This window comes from Anneissia japonica, unplaced genomic scaffold, assembly GCF_011630105.1.
Source record: "Anneissia japonica isolate Jap-2015-1 unplaced genomic scaffold, ASM1163010v1 scaffold165_len1371125_cov188, whole genome shotgun sequence".
In the NCBI taxonomy this organism is placed as follows: Eukaryota; Metazoa; Echinodermata; class Crinoidea; order Comatulida; family Comatulidae; genus Anneissia; species Anneissia japonica.
In genome coordinates this window covers 1,072,696-1,092,259 of record NW_022697648.1, presented here as the reverse complement: position 1 = coordinate 1,092,259, position 19,564 = coordinate 1,072,696, and the positions used below count along the sequence as shown (strand labels likewise).

The 19,564-nt window shown below is 34.7% G+C and overlaps 1 protein-coding gene across 9 annotated transcripts in view; it reads left to right on the top strand.

Annotated features, from left to right (window-relative positions):
* Positions 1-19,564, top strand: part of LOC117102297 (prominin-1-A-like) — a 61,005-nt gene that overhangs the window by 16,906 nt on the left and 24,535 nt on the right. For all 9 annotated transcript variants that reach the window (XM_033242555.1, XM_033242558.1, XM_033242554.1 and 6 more), the window contains exons 2-11: positions 5,469-5,850; positions 10,301-10,362; positions 10,958-11,163; positions 11,878-12,001; positions 13,925-13,988; positions 14,556-14,651; positions 17,305-17,495; positions 17,979-18,050; positions 18,577-18,717; positions 19,326-19,399. In XM_033242555.1, the coding sequence (XP_033098446.1) occupies positions 5,583-5,850; positions 10,301-10,362; positions 10,958-11,163; positions 11,878-12,001; positions 13,925-13,988; positions 14,556-14,651; positions 17,305-17,495; positions 17,979-18,050; positions 18,577-18,717; positions 19,326-19,399 (1,298 nt within the window). In that variant the 5' untranslated portion in view covers positions 5,469-5,582. The remainder of the gene's footprint in view (positions 1-5,468; positions 5,851-10,300; positions 10,363-10,957; positions 11,164-11,877; positions 12,002-13,924; positions 13,989-14,555; positions 14,652-17,304; positions 17,496-17,978; positions 18,051-18,576; positions 18,718-19,325; positions 19,400-19,564) is intronic.

Sequence of the window (19,564 nt, the reverse complement as noted above, 5' to 3'; positions counted from 1 at the left end):
CTAATGCACAGTTTAATTATATTAAAAAAATGTATTTATACATAGTTGACATTTAGCGGTGTACTGTAAACTGTTACTTCCTTTGGAATTTCAAGCTTTCAATTTGCCTTAATAATGTTTCTTATAAAAACATCATCTCTACAAATTGTAGTTTTGAATCAACAGAAAGTGAAAGAAAACAAAAGCAATCAGACAGTGCGTCGCCTTTAATAACATAAAATTAAAAATATTCTCAATGGATTCTGCAAGAGTTATTTAGTACGGACATGATCACTGTGAGGCAAATAGTACCCTTAAGGATTTTTATTGTTGCTGAAGGAATAATTGTTATTAGTACAGTATATTATAATGTTTTTAAAGGAAAATTTCTTTCTAGAAATTTAGATTTCAAATTCAGTTCCAGCGATTTACCTGTCAGCGTGAGGAGACTGCTTTACGTTTGACAAAAGCAGTGGGTTTTGATTTTTTACATAATTGCAAGACGTTCAGTGTTTTTCCAAAATAAATTGTTTTAAAAGCCTTTCAAGATTCTAGAACAAAGTATTATGTGATAATGTTGCATTGATACTAAATCATGAATACTTATCAGTGCATAACTAAGTAATTAAATTAATTACTCTCTCAATCAATTCTTTGCCAGCTATAAAGCAGTCCTGACTCGCTTCCTTTTGATTGTTCAAAAGTGTATTGTTTACAATTTTGGAAGTGGAATAAATTGGCAATACCAGAATGAAACCACAATTTTTATTAGTTGATTATCGTCACGCTAAGAATCCATTACTTTAATTACATCTATTATTAATAATGTTATTATTGCGTCAATGAAGTAGATAGACCTTTCAGAATATGACAAAACTTGGTCTAATTTTTTTTTTTTACGTTCCAAACAGCAAATATAGTAACACAGTTATAGGATGGAAAGATGCTTTACAAACCATGCATCTATAGCTGGTCTATCCACTTATGTGCAGTGGCGGCGCTACAGGTGCCAGGGGCTACAACCCCCCATGAGGGAGGCTTTGCCACCCACCTCCCCTTCCCGACCCCGTTGGGGAGAAAAACCACAATTCGTTGGGGAGGAAAAAAAATTATTTATTTTCTATACTAACAAAATCAATTTAAATAAGCCTTTAAAATCCCTAAATTGTCATACTTTTGGGAGGCTTCGCCCCCCTGGACCACTTTCTATGGATTTTGAGCGACGCCTGACCACAGCTACTTTCTTCTCGTCTGGGGCATCAGTCCCCCTTCTGGAACCTTTGGAACCCCCTCCCCCCGTTGGGCAAATCCTGGCACCGCCCTTGCTTATGTGCCACCTATCCTTCTCTATCCTTCTGTAATCTACATCTATGTCTTATATTTCTATGTCAAGACTATCTGCTTTAGTCAAGCACTAAAAAGTACACATTAATTGTGGCGTTACATAGTGACCTTTTGTTCTATATTCATTACCGTTTTCACAAAGTTTCAGTTTTGTCTTAACCATCACATGGATTTGAGCTATTCATAAATAAATAGAAAGATTGCCAAGAAGTGTGCCGCTTTTGTGATAGTAGTAGGAATATATGAGAATGTTACTTGCCTATTACGAGTTTCTAGTGAATTATTGATGGTAGAAGATAAGAGGATGAACCTGCGGCAATGCTGTGAAATTGTTAGATTACTAATAAACTGTGAAGCGTGTAATATGAATGTGGCTATGTGAGGCCCAGTGTGAGGTTGTTGAATGTAAATATGTAAAATACTAAGAATATACCCTGGTTGAGATTATAAACTTGGAACAAGAAGATCAATATTTGAATTGTTCATAATGTATTTTAAGTAAGTTATGTTAGACTTTGATTGAAAATTAGAATAAGAAAATAAACTTTCCCTGCCAAATATATTGTCCTACATATTCCATAGTTTCAATTATGTGTAAACCAGAATAAATGGTGAGTTGTTAGAATCAATTACTGTATGTTGACCCAATTGCACAGAAGCCATATGGTCATTGAAATGGAACTCATTTCTGAGATTTGATAGAGTTTGTTAAGTTCGGATTATTGATTTTATTTGCAATGAGAAAACCAGCCTCTCTAACTTTGGTGATTAACATTTACAATGTTGCATTGTATTCAAGGATTCTTGTTCCTTGTGGTTGTTCCTTCGGCCAGGATTGTAATTTAAGGATGGAGTTTGTTTATAATAATCTCACCTCAAAAGTAGCTTAGTTAGAGAGCTGCTTTGAAAAAAGTGTTAAAGTTAATTTTTAACTAATAAATCATGTTGAGGAATTCTGAGAAGTTTTTGCAGATACTGTAATATCCCTTTTTACACTGCCAAGGCAGTTTATTCCGGAGTGATCCCGGGTCCATTTCCCATTTACATCGAATGAAAAAGTCTGGGTTGCCCCCAAGTTGCTCCCATTTTACACCGGCAACGAACTCGAGTTTGAATACCACCCTCAATGATGGTGATCATCACTTCGCTTGAGTTCCTCGTAATGACGAAGCTGCAGTTATTGTCAATATTGAAGGAATTTATATGCAGATTGTTTTTAAATTATGCGAATTAAATCAGCAGTTTTGATATCAAGTTTATACCGGAGCACAGGGGGTTTAATTTGAAAAGTGTCTAGGTCTAGCCTGTTGCTAGCAAAGTTTAGGCCTACCTGACCACAGCTGTGGTAGGCGCCAGGTAAGGCCTAACTCCGGAATCAAATTCGGTGCTGCTTACACTGGCGATTCCAGGATGCACCTGGGTTGTCCGACACTGAATGCGTCCTGCACATCGATCCTACAGAGGGAAAAAAATAATATTTATCAATATGAGTATTTTTTTCTATTATTTCCTTACTTTTATTATTGCATTTTTTGTATTTTATAATGTTTATTTATTACTTACATTTGTTTTGTTATATTATTAAAACTAGTAATAAAGTGAAAGTAACATTTTTGAGATACTAGTCTTATTAACACAAACTTCCAGTTTCATGAAATTTCAGTGTAAGTGTACTGTGAAAGTTTGTTTTAATAAACAAATATCTCATCTAGTTTCTAAAGGCATGTAGGACAAAAACCACCCTGGACAATAACCACATTGCACTTAAACAATGGTATAGTCCATTGTGGGTGGTTTTGTCCGGGTAGATATTGTCCAGGGTGGATTATACTGTTTATTCTGTAACCTATAGCAACCTGATATTTGTTGCTAGTATTCAGGAATAATGATATTAGATTATTATTTTTTTTTTTTTAAAGCTGAATGTGAGTTGAATTTTAACAATAGAAATTTAGTCATTTGTAATGAAAGAGTAACAAAAATTGTGACTAAGTTACTGGTTTTATTATCACAGAGGAAATATCAATACACATTATCCATCGAAATTACCTCAAGGAAGATCATTAGAGATAAGACTATTTCAAATTTTGGAGTTGGAGAAAGATAAAAAAGATAACTTTGGGTGATGTATGTAATGTATAGGTAGAGTGAATAGTGATGGTGCTTGAGATTTTTTATTAGAAATTCTTGAACATAGACATTGAATTGATGGTACATGGAATGTAAATTGAAAATTAGTTTGTTTTGGAGTACTGTGCTCTCCCTTTTTTCTTTCTTTTCTCTCTTTAATTTTAATTTTTTATCTTTTTTGGGGGGTCCTAACCCACCACAGACTGCCCCCTGGATCCACCCCTGAAGTTATTCTGAGAGTCCTGTGAGCTACATGTAAACTTATAATAATTTCCATACATTTGGAAAAGTATTTATTACAAAATTATGCTAAAAATAAACCATGCTCCTTTTAAATGTTTTCAATAATATTGATGCTATTCTTAGTTGCTTTCAAGTGCGTAAAGACTTATATTATCCAATATAGAAATACAAAGGTGGTATAATATTTTTAATAAATTATTCATTGTGTTGCATTTGGTACAATAGGCCTAGTTGATTCCATTGTTATTCTTGTGGGCTTTGTTGGCATTTTAGTCTAACCACACCCAGTATTGAGTTGGCTTAGTACTATGACGTTTATTTCTTTTTCAGAAGGTATATAGTAAATAAAAGTATGGCTATACAAAACATATTTTTAATAATGGTTTTGTGTGGGTTGCTATTCTAATTAAAGCAAAAAAAGAGTGCTTAATGAGGTAACCATTTGATCGTATCAATTATATGAAGATGAACTATGTTTTTAAATTACTATGGAGTTTTCTCATACTCTCTCTACCAATATGTAAAATGCAGTTTTGGTTTTAACATAATGTTTGAGTTTTGTGATTTGTTTTCCTTGTTGAGTTACACTCTTTTTATAAGAACCGGTAAAATTTTGGGGCCTAGGCTCAGTGTTCTTAGTTTTTTGCCAGTTTCAGCACAAAATGTTCTTATTTTGTATATTTTTAAGATAAAAAATTATTATTGTACAACAGTATATTATTACTGTACTGATAGTCACACCTACTGCAAATAAGGTACAGATAAAGAGACCAAGAAAGAGAATTTTACTGGTTTATTTTAATATTCTATTTTTAAAAAAATAAAAAACCTCATTTGACATGTTACCTCATTCTCAGTTTATTCATATTTTGTTCTTATTTTTTAAGCAATTTCAGCCTCAGTGTACTTAGAAAATGTGTTCTTATTTTTAAAAAGTGTACTGAGGAAAAGATGATGTGTTGTTATTAGTCATGTTCACTGAGGCGTGACCATCTGTTTGGTTGCTAAGTTGCCAAGGCTGATGTCGATGATTGATTTGTTCTTTTTTTGGCCTTCTGAAGACTTTTATTGTTTATAGTAGATGGGCTTTGTTAATTATTTTCAAAGAACTTCTATTGGTTGTAGGATCGTTTTAAACATGCTACACCCTATACAAATAAGTAAAAAAAATAATATTTACAATGAAAATAAAGTCCTTAAATACTGTATATATAAGACATAGCTTACTGTCGTATGCGCATGTATGCATTCATAGAAATGTATAATATGTATGCAAGCACACAATCTATCATAATGTAAGAGTTGATTACTTAGTTCTCATAAAAATGTATTTGATATTTAAGTCTTTTTCAAATGGATACTGTAATATTTGTTATGAGAAAAAGTAATAATGAAATTTTATATTATATGCTGCTGGATAAACATCATTTACTTTGGCTTGCTATTGTATGCAAATTAAAAAAAAATATATAAGTAAGTGGTATTAGGATCCAGTTTACTGCAGAAAATAAACATCTAAATTATTCATATTTAATCATATGATGACATAATTAATGTCGAAATATTGAATCTTGACATGATGGCGTGTATTTCGATACTTGGAGTATGTATTATACTATCTTATCTGAGATTAATCGTTGGACCTTTCGGTATTCATATTTTCATGGTATGATTTTAGATCTTAAGTTTTGTGAAGAATTATATTGCTACAGTACTTACTGACTAGTAACATTCTTTCTTTTTGACTTATGTTATCATTGGTTTTCTTTCAGATTTTGTATTTTTTTTTGGAGAAGGGATTATCCAGTACTGGTAGGGGAGAAGGTGTGAGAAGGGACTAACCATCCATCCTAACGATTCCTGCCGAGAAACTATAACAACACAACATGACCACCTCAACACAGACCACCAGTGCTTTCTCAATATGCTTTCTTCTGATTCTCTCAAGTCAAGTATCGTCATCAGAGGAGCAATGCAATCCCGTTTTAAATGATGACGGTACTATTGACTGGCCGAGTTCATGTGCATTACCGCCACACACGCCTGCAAGTGGCTTTGAAGAGGCGGAAAAACTTGAAGATAAGAGACCATTAGGACTTATAGACATGGCTAATGGATTTGTAGATTTTGTACAACGTAAAGGTCTTCCGTATGGTGAGTTCAGTTTGGTGTGAGGGAAATACCACCTTTATAAATTCTTTAGGCCTTTGGCTCATCGAAAACAAGGTTATATGATAGCTTCACTGATAACATCATTTTGGAACATTACATAAAGAACACTGCATTAGAATGGAAAAAAATAGAATCATGAGAGAATGTGGTGTAGCGGTAAAGCTTCCAGCTTCCAATCAAAACGTCAAGGGTTCGAATCTGAGGTTGACCTCTTGTTCTTGTTTAAGGCTCCTTATCCACATTATTGCCTGTGTCCTTGTTTAATGCTCTTAATATCCACATTATTATCAATCAGTAGTTTATACATAAACAATGAGAGGGGCAACATTGACTACACATAAGCCACTTTCATACTTTTCATTGCCTTCTGTATGAATAGGTCGCAATCTTGGGGATACGCAGCATTCCATCTCAGCCCTAGTAATATTAACGCAAAATTGCTGTTTACCGTGCGTTCCGGCGTATGTCTGTCTGTCACATTCCTGCAATATTACTTTATTCAGTCTAAATAAGGATAACGAATTGGACAAATGTTGAGAAAAGGTAGAGCAGTATGTTAGTAATAGTATAGTCATGGTGACATAAGAAATTTGCCATTGTTCAGAATAATTAGATTAGAAGTAATGAACTACAAAATAATAAAATTGGCCATATTCTTAAACCTCATTTACGTTGTATTATTGGGAAAGGGGTCGGGTGGGGTCTATGCCTACTTCGAAACACAGCAAACTGAAATCCTTAGAAATATTGATATAGCATGAACAGAAAGGTGCATTATGCCCATTATGTCATAAATCTAGGCCTATCATAATGGTTATAGGCAAACGTGGATTTTGTTTACACAATTGACATTACCAATGGCTCTCGGTGTGCGTGATCCATTCATGCAGAAAGGCGTTATGTTACTGCAGTATTTGGTTGCAGTATGAATGGTTTTTGTTGATAAGTGTAACAGTATTATTACTGCAATATTACCAAAACCTCTGTCTGGAAATTGGCTATAGACTGCAAGCAACTTGCCTGCTTGTCTATGTTTTAATAATTTTCAAGAGGGTACAAAAGAACAGTACACATAAATTTTTGATTGTTGCCTGGTGTCACAGAAATGTTTGTATCTATGAATTAGCCTACGCACTGTGAATTCTCCAGCTCTCGGTCCTACAGTAAGTCCATAGTGAATTTGGTACCCCAGACATAGGCAGAAATTACCGCCCTGGTAGCAAAATTCCTGTGTTCTTATTCTCCTGTTGTAGCACTGAGAGAGTTTACTATGATCAAACATAGAAAGGGGAGGTCAAATTAACTTGAGACCAGGGAGGGTTATATCCCAGTGACACTGGTACTGTAGGTAGCAGGAAAGTGTTCAATGTGTGAAAATTGCACAATATTTAATTGTTAAAATGGCACATTGGCTTTGAATTTTGACATTCAATGCTGGAAAATTTCCTTTTTTTTTTATTGAAAAGGGGAATCATTGGTTATAAGTCCACTCCCCTGAAAATTGGTCTAATTTTGTGTTCAAAATCAAGGTGGTATTGGCTAATACCAGAGGAATTACAATACGGTCTATAGTATATTTCCTAGTTGGTGCCCCTGTGTTTCTTATTCACTGTTTACACAACTACCAGACCTCATAGCCTGACCTTATTTACATTATGATGTCACTGATATGAAGTTTTATAGTTATCACTTTAGATCAGGACCAAAAGTTTACATTTCAAGATACTCTATATAAAACCAGTGGTCCCAAATTTTCCTGCAAGTCACAGAGTGTCCCAGAATTCGACACAATCTTCTACACTCCTGTGAATTAGCAAAAGATTTTTGGAAAGTAACATCTCCCGGAAATTCATAATTTGTGCATGTTTTTACTTTATTAATCATCAGATTGTCCCCACGCATGGCAAAGTACAATTAGATATATATTAAGAAAGCTCATGAACAGATCCACCACAATAGGATTCTCCCAACTTTAACCCCTAGTAGGAATTAAAAAAACATTTAATTGCTTATTAACAATAAATAAGTTAATTAACCTTCAATTGTCATTGGTCAAATCAATCAATTCAAAAGAATGCATTAAAATGGAACCGTTAAAACAATTATACGACCTCTCATGACTCCAGTGAATCTGACCGTATTTACCTTTATGACGTCACTGGTATAATGACGTCACTGGTATAATGACGTTTATGGTAGATATATATCCTGTTTAAATGATAACTAGTAACCACAAGTTAAGAATTAAGTTATTAATGAGCGCATGTCAGCCAATCTTTTTTTTTTTAAATGATGTTGAGACTCTGTTTTACAAAGACTTAATCTTGCAAAATTGATATTCTGTACTGGTATTGAAATTGTGTTTAAAGTAAAACCAAAACTGAATTGATTGATTCAAATTGAACCGCTTTAATCTGGTCTCATTTGTCTTGATTCCAATCCTAAACTGTCATTATAGTTTTTAGGTTTATGGGCCAAAGTAAGCTCCATCTGTTATTTCCTTTCCTCAAGGTTGACATTTCTAGTACAGTACCTGTACTGTTGTTATAAATTTCCTTTTTGTTTGTTATGGTTGGATCAGAATTGTAGACTAATTTTTGAGCATCACAAAGGAAAAGCGCCCTTAGTTGTCACTATTAGAGTCACTAACTATTTCACCAGATGAATGGATAATGCCTTTTTCAAAGCAAGAAATCCCAGTAACATTCGGTTCTAATCATCTGTGGAAAATTTACCTAACAGTCCAATCACATGTATTACATCGGCCCAGGTCCGCCTTAACTACGACCGTCTCAAAACGACCGTTCTGTACGTGGTTAGTATTTTAAGTCGGCTCAGGGTCGCACTGTGAACGTTTATACAGTACTTCGTCCTTTGCGTCTGGAGTGTTATGGTATAATATGTCAAGATTGACCACTATCGCAGTGACCTTGGCGACCCAGGTTCGGTTTATGTTCAGATATGAAAATGAATTGGGCTAGGTCCCACAGTGCTGGACCAGAGCTGACTTTGAAGTCGGACTAAATTGAGGTTGGCTCTGGGCTGGCTTAAAATTTATTGATGGTTTACACTTAAGAAATGGTGGCCATGAGGCGGTCCTGAGCCGACATAACTATTAAGTGTGATTGAGCTCTAAGACAGGCGTCTTACTATATGAAAATCCTTAATTTGATAAATAGCAGCTAATTTATTTCAAGGATCTAAACAGTATTATTTACAATGCATCTATTAATTAGAAAGGAAAATATTTTCTTTGGTTCTAGTTTTCATTTGAATGCTTATAACTTAATTAGAAAGTAGGAAATTAAAATATTTGAATGTAGTATTAAAGTTTATTATTACTCAACACAACAAGTATGATGCTATGTTCATAATTATAAGTATGTTAACTAGAATCAAATACATCTTATTTGTATTTTGTTGTATGTTAACTAGAATAGTTAAGGCGAACCGATCTTTATAGGTGTGTTATAAAACAAATAATGGATGTTTTGTATTCGTACAATAGGAAGAATATTTTTATTCGTTGAAAGATTGACTGTTCCATTCAACTCGGCTCTGCCTCATTAAATGGAACTGTCAATCTTTCAACTCATGAAAATATTTGTTCCATTGCACTCAAACATTCATTATTTTTATACTATTTCCTGAGGTGTTGGATGATTAGGACTACCGCTTGATGCGAAGAGAGGTAGTTACAATCATCCAACGCCCTGGGGAGTTGAATTCACTGCTTTACGGAAAGAGTACCATATTGTATTTATTTTACTATACCTCATAAACATTAAGCAGCAAACCGTCCAACTACATTAAAGTAGCCATTTTAATCTGTGAGGGTAAACTTACACAGTTTGCACATAGGCCGGAGTGTGATAGTCGATTGTGGGTAGTACTACTTCTTTGCATCTGCAATAATATGCACACACACTGAAAAAGGTGAAACTACTAAACTATGTTTCCAAGTTGAATTGACCAATAAAATGTTGTGTTGAAAATGTGTTCCATATGTGTTTGATCCAATGACCGGGGTAATAATGTGAAGCGCTTAGAGGCTTTGTTAAGGCATTAAGCGCTACATAAGAACGACATATTATTATTCATATTATTGTTAATACCTAATTAATATTTATGAGGTCTAGTAAAGTAAACCTGCAGACACTAAGATCAAACTTCTTTTTTAGTATAAATATTAATTGTTAATCCTACGTTTATATACAAATTTAATTATACAGTAGTACAATATTTATTTACTTAAATAATATTAACAGTTAAGGTAGTAATTTGTAAAGATAAATATAGTATGATTTGTTTTGTTGCAGAAATAGTTCATAACATGCACAATTTATAGCATTTATTATATAAGTGTACAGTTGACATTATTCGTTATTCTTTCATGACAACCGTATTAAAATGTTTGGTATTACTTTTTCAGAAAAGATAAGAGAATTGGAAGAAGATGATTTTGATATCAATATTAAAGAGTTGTCCCTAGAGGTTAGTAATTTAGGTTCTTAACCTGTTAAGTATGTCTTGTAGACTCACCTGAGTAAACAACAGATTATTGATCTATAAGAAATACCGTAGTTGAAGTATGTACGTAATGGGCAGAGAGCAATGAAGACTAGTCAACTAAACTGGTAGTAGCCACTTTGTCAGTGGCTATCTATAAGTATCAAAATGGTGGACTGTTGGGGCATGAAGTTGAAGAAGGAGGGCTCAATGATTAACTTTCGGGGGATGCTAGGTGGCAGAGTATGGTGATATGAGGAGATTGGTAACTACATAAGCGAAATTTTTTTGCTTTGAAAATTTCCACTTAAGGGGGTTGTGGCGACTGGGGTTGGGAAACAAGCTTTTTTGGGGAGCATACGTCCCTGTGCGCCCCTATAGATGTGCCTCTGAACTTTATTTGCATTGAACCGTGGAGAGCATTTCAGATCCCTTAAATAGTCCTTTGTTTAATTCTACTTCCCTGTCCCTGTCTTTCAGCCGAACAGCTAAATTGCATTTAGAATGTAAACTGTATTTTGAGAGAATTTATATAATACCATTGATATAAATTGTTTTATATTTCTTTCTATCTCTGCAGCTGTCAGTACATTATATTGGCATTATTATATGCTTTTGTATTGGTATATTAAGTATCATTATAATACCGTGGGTCGGTTTTTGTTTCTGTTGTTGTCGATGTTGCAATAACTGTGGCGGTAAACGGATACAGAAGGAAACAAAGTCTATGGGCTGCAAACGAATCATATTTTCAATACTTTTACTTAGTATTACTATTGTTATCGGGTAAGTAAAGAATATTCAGTTTTTTTTTGTACCAGAAGTGCAAGCAAATAATAAAATCATTACTACTTAAATGATCCCATCACTTTCATCATAGTTGATGTTACAGTATTGTCACTATATCACTCTCATTATCATCTTCCACCACCACTTCTTATAATTGATTTCAGTATCTTTTGCCATTTGGCACTACATTATAAAATAATTAAGTAAAATCAATAATACCGATACATTTAAATCAGATTGGTTGCAGACGAGCAGTCAGTGTATGATAAATTATTATTTATTTTCCTACAATTCTGCTATTCTGTTTCGGTTATTAATTCTTTTCTATGTTTGTGTTTTTTGGGGTACATAATTATACAGTAAACCCCCTCCTATTGGACACCCCTATTAAGTGGACACCCTTATTAAGGAGATATTTTTTTCAGCTACAAAACAAGGGAATATCGTTTAGCATTACAGCCAAACCCCTATTTTGGGGACACCCCTATTTTTGGTCCAGAAGGTGTACCCTTAATAGGGGTTCTGTATTATTTTCATAAAGAACTCCTTTTGAAATGGTTTACTGAAGAATTTCAATCAATCAATTATTCAATCAGTCAGCAAATTAATAAATCATCAATAAATCAATCAATAAATCAGTCAATCAATAAATCAGTCAATGAAATAATAAATCTATTAGTAAATCAATCTATAAACCATTTTGTGTTTTAGTTTTGGGATGGCCTACAGCAACACAGGTAATGATTTCCTGACTAAAGACTCATGGGACAGAACAAAATTAAGCTACCAATTGACTCTAGATGAAGCAGACGCATACTCGGCTACAGTCTCATCAGTAAGATTATTATTATCATAGTGTTAGGCCTTGTCCGGACTACTGTATCAAATTTTATTTGACAAAAACCTGTTGTATGCCCATGTATAGTCATGATATCATGTCATCGTGACCATATTTGGTCATGTCACATGTTTTTGTCAAATAAAATTTCATAGTCTGGACAGGGCTTTACTCACACAAATGTGAATAAAAAATATAACAATATATAATATTACAATATATAATATAACAATATATAATATAAACAAATAAAGATAATGAATTAAATTGATGTTGTTTTTGCATCAGGAAATTGCCCTGCCTGACATGATCTGATGGACAGTCCCGGGTGGGGGAGAACCTTAAAATTATGGACACATTTTACAGCATGTGATGGACTGACCGTCTATACACATATACAGCATGTGATGGAGGCATGTATCTGATGGACAGTCCCGGATGGGGGAGAACCTTAAAATTATGGCCACATAAATTTACAGCATAGCTTCATCAAATGATGTTTGGGAAAATAATGGTTAGAAAATACAGCATCTGATGGACAGTACCAGGTGGGGGAGAACCTTAAAATTATGGACACATAAATTTACAGCATGTGATGGACTGACCGTCTATACACATATACAGCATGTGATGGAGGCATGTGATAGACGGATGAACGTATGCCTTTCTTCAATTAATTTCAAGAAAACTCGTGTTTTTATTGCATAAATTAATTTCACAAGCTTTTATTCTGAAATATGGCGGTATCAATATTCTTTCTATAATGGTACAAGCCACCGGGAACCAGACGTCGACAGAAAGTTTCAACAGCCCACGTGTGTTTTGTTGCGACATAAATGAAGCTGCTCACGTGACCTCTAGGACCATACTGCCGAAAAGAAGTTTATTGTTTTGAGCGAAGCGATTGCGAATAAAACGTGTTTCAAAATTGTTTGAGTGAACGTAACTATGAAAATAATTATTTAAACAACCTAAACCATTGCTTGATTGTTGTAGAAAATGTAGTAGGGATCACAGTACAGCATTGTATAGTGAGTATAGTATAATTACAAATACTAGCCCTTCAAAGCCTAGGCTAATTAATTGGGCTAGGAGCATGGGCCCAAGCTAGACAGACGGCGCCTGATTTTTGCTGCGGTTCGCGATCTGAACTTTTTGGGAGTAGGTTTAACGACCGGTGTATAGGCCGCACCCCAAACTTTGAGGGGAAAATCGTGTATAAAATTTGCGGCTTATTCACCAGAAAATACGGTTTATGGAGCAAAAACTTGTGTTTCTTCATGATTAAGGGGGGTGGAAGAATTTGTATGAGGCTGGGCGGAAGGCCTTAAAAATAGCTTTAGGATGGGCGCAAGATGTCAAAGTGGGTGGCGCCGCCCACCTCCGCCCTGCATAACGACATCCCTGCACTTCTCAGAACCCCTTACCACCCCTCCCCCCTTTCATAAATTTCTGGATCCGCATCTGATTTTTATTGACTGAAAATGAAAATACTGTATTACCTTACACAATCATTATTCAAAAAGATACAATAAGTTATTGCAATTCACAAATGTACATTGATTTTTTACATACAAAGGAACGTACGCACCCGCAGGGTTCTGGTTTTGTTATAATTTTTACAAAATGGAACATGCATGTATTAGTAGAGTTGCGTGAAACCACTCTCTTTGCCTTTTGTTGCTGCCTTATTCTATTCTAAGTAGGAAAACCAGAAACTACTTGTTTTTGCGAGAGGGCGTTGTAGAAATTAGCAGACTGTTACAGAATTTGCAAACATCTTATTATTATGATCTTTGATTACCAAACTTTACTCATTTCTTCAAATAATTTTCTGGGTTCACACAAATCGAAGAGTGCACTATCTATTATTATGATCTTTGATTACCAAAGTTTACTCATTCCTTCAAATAATTTCAGCAAATAAATTACACATTGGAGGAGTACCGAGTATTTGATAAAGAAATGCGTCTACAGATTGATGGTGAGTAACTTCTTTATGCATATAATAATTTTAATAACAATTTGTATTTGTTTGTGTTCGTATTTTAATGATTTTTACTCTGTGAATTCAGCTCTTTGTTTTTTTTTTTTCCTAATAATGGAATCTGATTTAAGATGTAACTTCTGTAATTAGACCTCCTTTTCCAATTAGCTATCTAAGAATTCGCATTCACATGGCAATTACGCCTGGGGAAAAAAATGTATCTGGTCTTGGTTGTCAGCTATTGCAATGGCAAAGATCTGCAATGCTGAAACACATTTTTTTCTTGGCTTCGTCAGTTGCAGACAGAGGAGTAGCTGGTACGAGAGATGCAAGTCACTGTAGTTCACACCTCAAACCTTTTGAGTCTTTGGTATAAAGCGCTATATAAATCTAACTACAATATACCAATTACATTATTAGACCTGTGTTGGGTATTTTAAGATTGGATTGTTCATGCTTCACTCAGATCTGTTTTCCATTGAGGTGTGTAATATTAATAACATCTTAATAATCTTATCATGTAGTAAGCTGTTACATTACTGACAAAGAGTGCTTACTTTGCAGGTAGAGGAAACCAAATATATGCACTAACAGAGCCATACCTCCTAGATCAGTGTGGAGTGCAAGCATTATATGACAGTTATGAGAACTTCACTGGTGGTCAGTACTTTTTAAAAAATTACAAATTTATAAATGTCATTTGTGATAATTGGTTTCATCATGCCCTTAGATAAACAATTTCAAAAAAGAATGTGTTTAAATTGAAATTGTCCAGATAGAAGTTAATATTATACATAAATCTAACATGATTTCAGAAATGGAACATAGCAGGTGAAATGCATGCATATATTATTACATACATGACTTCCATATACAGTATAGCATACTATTATAAACATATCATGCACACATATCACATGCACATGACATGACATGTATATATAGTAGCATACAGATATATCACATGCACATAGCTTGCATGTATATACATTATTACATAATACGTGGACATATCACATACACATGTCATACATACTGTATTATCACATCAATGTATCACAAGCATGTTATACATTGCAGATTCAGGTCAGCGCTGTCCCATTTTCTTTCAGCGGGTGGGTCATTGTGGTGTGTTTCTTGATCCTGAGACCCCACTCACCCATACGATTCTCTCTTGAAATGTTTTTTTTTTGTTTATTATCTACTTATTTATTTCTTTTTTTTCTGAAATTACATGTGCTTTTGTTTTGCCTATCGGATCAATCAACACTAATTTCATTTGTATCATTTGTAGAGAGGTAGTTTAGCTCAGTCGGCTAATCTGGTGGTAGTCACTGTGTGTGCGCTGAACCCTGGTTCAATTCCCATCGCTGCCTCTCCTTGTGTTTCAGCTAGAGGGCTGAAATACAAGTTACAATAGCGCACCGTATTTCGGATGAGACGTTTAAGCCGTTGGTCCCGTGTGCATTTATGGCCCATGTGCACGTTAAAGAACACAGTACACTCTTCGGAAAAGAGTAGGGAATTGTCTCCCGTGTACTGTCCAATCACCACCAGAAGGACACCACTGGAAATAAGTCTTCTTCTAGACTTTCGTGGGCTATCCTTGGTGTTTACACCGAATAAATCCAATCCAATTCAATCCAACCATGTTGTTAAAATGACAATAAAGGAATATTGTATCGTATCATGTATGAATGCACATACTAAATGGATGTGACATGCATCTCAAGCGCATAACATGCAGGCCTCGCAGAATTTTGAAATTTTTGGTTGCCCTTCGGGCAAGCCAGGTGTCAGATTTGGTTGCCCTCACAATTTTTTACTTGCCCCCTATATTTTTTTCACAATTGACACAATGCTATTATAGTACCTGCCTCACATGATGCACAGCCTATTAAAGAGTAGTACACTCAACCAAGTTTAATGATATGCGAATTTTGTATTTTATACCTACATTAAAGTCTCATTTTATTGTCGGGGGTAGCACCAGTGGGCAGCCGGTGGCCAGGGCTCCCATCGGGGATAAAAATAACAATTCATCGGGGGAGAAAAAAAATATATATATTCTACATAAGCCTATTAGCTTCTAAAATTAATTATATAGGCCTAAGCCTTAATTGTCAATTTTTTTTGGGCTTTACCACATGGGACCAATTTAGAAATATTTTGAGTGACGCCCGACAACGCCCCTTTGCTCCCCCGTATGGGTATGTTGTGGTCCTATCCACTGCAAGACTGTTAATTAAAAATTAATGTAACCATGGGGACGTGTACTTCTACTGTTATTTTCTCAATGAATAGGGCATTTACATTTAAATGCACTTGATTTTTTAGCAAGGTATTTCACGTTTAATTATGTTTCTAAGGATGACAAAATCTTTGTAAAAATGGTGCAGTTTTAGATACCGGTCAGAAATTTGAGAGCCGGACAGGGCTGACCGGCGAGGCGAGAACCCTGTTATAGTTATAAATATTTAATTAATATTTTAACAAAATATTATTTTACAAAAAATCGAGACAACAACAAATATAACTCATTCTTTATTTCAAACAATACAGTTACAAATAATACTAAACATAAATGCAATCCCGCTATTTTATAATATAATTTAATGTCATAGAGAAGAAAAACAAATTTTGTGGATGCTAGTAGAGCGTTTACGTTCAAAGGATGCCGCCGCTTATCATGCATGTGGGAAACCTATACCAACGATGCTCATATGGCCGATATGTATTGCTGTATTGAGTACTTGGTGGTCGTCCGTCTGTGGTTTTAGTCCCAGCTACAAGGAGATAACGCTCCACACTACCAAATTCCCAAAGAGTTCACAAAACCATACACAGTATCGGCAGCCTAGATTTGATCGTACATGACTATTTTTCGACATCTTTCACAGTCGCTATGAGGCCTATCTTTGGTATACTTTTCAGAGATTTTAAAGAGGTTGCCCGTCGGGAAGCACCCTATTTATTTTTGGTTGCCCCGGGACGTCCAGCAGGCGATTCTGCTAGGCCTGGCATGCATGTACATATCACATGCACAATATTACAAGTATGTGCACATGACATGTATGTTACAGTATATCACATACACATGACATGTATGTGCACATAACACGTATGTACATATCACATTTACATGACAAGCAAGAGCGCATATTTGCACATGTAAAATGCATATGGTGTATGTGTAGCATGCGTGTATGAACATTATGACATGCATTTCAAAAATATAACATTGGTTCCTAAGACTACCAACAATGATTTTTTTTTTTTCATTTACTTATCTATTTAACACTGATAATTTCAGCTATTAATGATTCTTTGGAAACGCTAGTGACAATGGAGACCCTACAGGCTGATATAATATCTGAAACGGCTGCACTGGGAACGGAACTCAGTGATATACAAAATGATTTAGAATCAGTTCAAAGTAAATGTAGGCCAGATTGTGATAGTATTGACCTCACAGTTCTGGAACTTCAATCTAACATTACACAGGTAGGCAGCATTTTGGAATTTTTTAAGCTAAGTGCCACTCTCGGATAAGCGCTGTGGTGCTCAATCAAGAGTTTATATTACTCTGTGTGTAATGAAACACTTTGAGAAATGGGGTTTTAAATGCAATGTATACAGCGTTAAAATAAATTAATAACACAATGAAGACACAAGCCTTTTTCTATAAACGTTTTTTTACAATGACATAGGACCGATGATAGGCCTACTGAACTATGGGAATATGTGAGCTATGTAATAATAATGGGACGGGCATTTTTTACAAGCACTGCTCTTGAATAAACGCCGCTCTCGAATAAGTGCAGCACTGAAGCCATGGCGCTTATTCGAGCATTTACGTTAACATTTTTAACACGTGTGCTTATGATATATAAATTTATATTTATATACTTTAGAATATTTAACTTTTTAAATAGCAGATTGCTTTTAATTAATATTTTATTCACATCTTATTTTCTTTGCTTTTAGTTACCAGATCTAAGTAATGAAATTTCAAATGTTACCAAAGTTTTGGAGGAGGTAGAGCAGTATGAGGAAGAGGTAAGCTTTGATATCAATATTAGGGGCCTTTGATTTGTGCGACGATGTGACACTAGAATAGATTCACTCATGCGTGACCGTCCTACGTCCTCTGCGCAATGTGCATTCGGCTAAATTGAGTCCTAGTCCAACGTGATGAGATCTTGATGATCCCGCATATGACGTGACTTCTTAGTCACGTCATTAGATTGTAGTGTCATTTTGCAATTGAAAGCTTCCTAATATTGATACTTTGTAAATTGTGTTTTTCTCTTTTGAATGCATTAAACAGTTACCAGGCCTCATTTTGACTTTCTTTGTTAAATCAGGGGTGCCACCAGTGGCCAGCCTAAATTTAATTTTGAAATAGGACATATAAGAAAATTCTAATTTAATTTTTCTCTTTGTTTTGATCATTTAAATTGATTTATAAATTTTTTTTCCAAATGTTTTTTCAAAAAGTCTCAGGAAATTTTGTGACCAAATATGTACAAACCCTGCTTGTAGATTCTTTCAACTTCACTCACTTTGGTGTTTTATATTGCAGGCTAAGGATACCCTGGAATCTGTACCAGAAGATATAAATAATTCAACTCAAGAAACTGTGGATGATTTTTACAAGGAGCTGGATAATGTAGACTCTACCCTTGCAGATGCTGTTCAGGAGGTGAACAAGGTCAATAAAGAGGTAAAATAACTAACATATGCATCAGTTGGTGAATATTTCTCTGTGTTATTATTTTAGTTTAAAAGTAGTCTATCCAATATAGTGGCTCATTCGAAGTCCTTGTTGTTTTATAATAAAGTGTATGCAGCTGGGGCAGTGTTGAGTTGATGTATTTGGGCACTTGATGTGTTATTAACAAAGACTTTATTATGCTTGGGTAGTGGAGAGCTGATCATTTTGGGACTCTTTGCTCTATAACCTTTTTATGAGGCTGGGGGATTTGACAACTGATCATATTGGGAACTATCAAAGCTTTATAACCAATTCTGTTAATGATTCTTGAAACTGATGATTCGCAGTTCTTGGTACTCTACTATTAGCAGTTTGTTAATGATACTTGGGAGAGACACTTGATACTTTGTAATTCCAATATGCAACGTAATGAAGTTCCTTCTCTATTAATGTGAGGCTTTTGGGTGCCATTGTATACTATAATGTGACACATTCTTTAAAAGGAAAGCACCTTCCCTACTGACCTTAGTTGTGTGACATTTATGTTGATAATAATGTGACTTTCATTGATTTTTAAAAATTTTTAACAAATATTTTTATGAGATTGTTTTTTCTAGATTTCAGAATATGTGGATGATGCAAGAATTTCAAAAGATGATATAAATCAGATGGATGAATATGTGGATTATGTGTAAGATGATAATGATGGAAATAATGTGGATGATGGTAGTGGTAATGACAATGTTAATTGGGATGATGACTGTAGTGGTGATGACAATGATAATGGAAGATGGTGGTAGTGGTGATGACAATGATAATGGATGATGGTGGTAGTGGTGATGGCAATGATAATGGA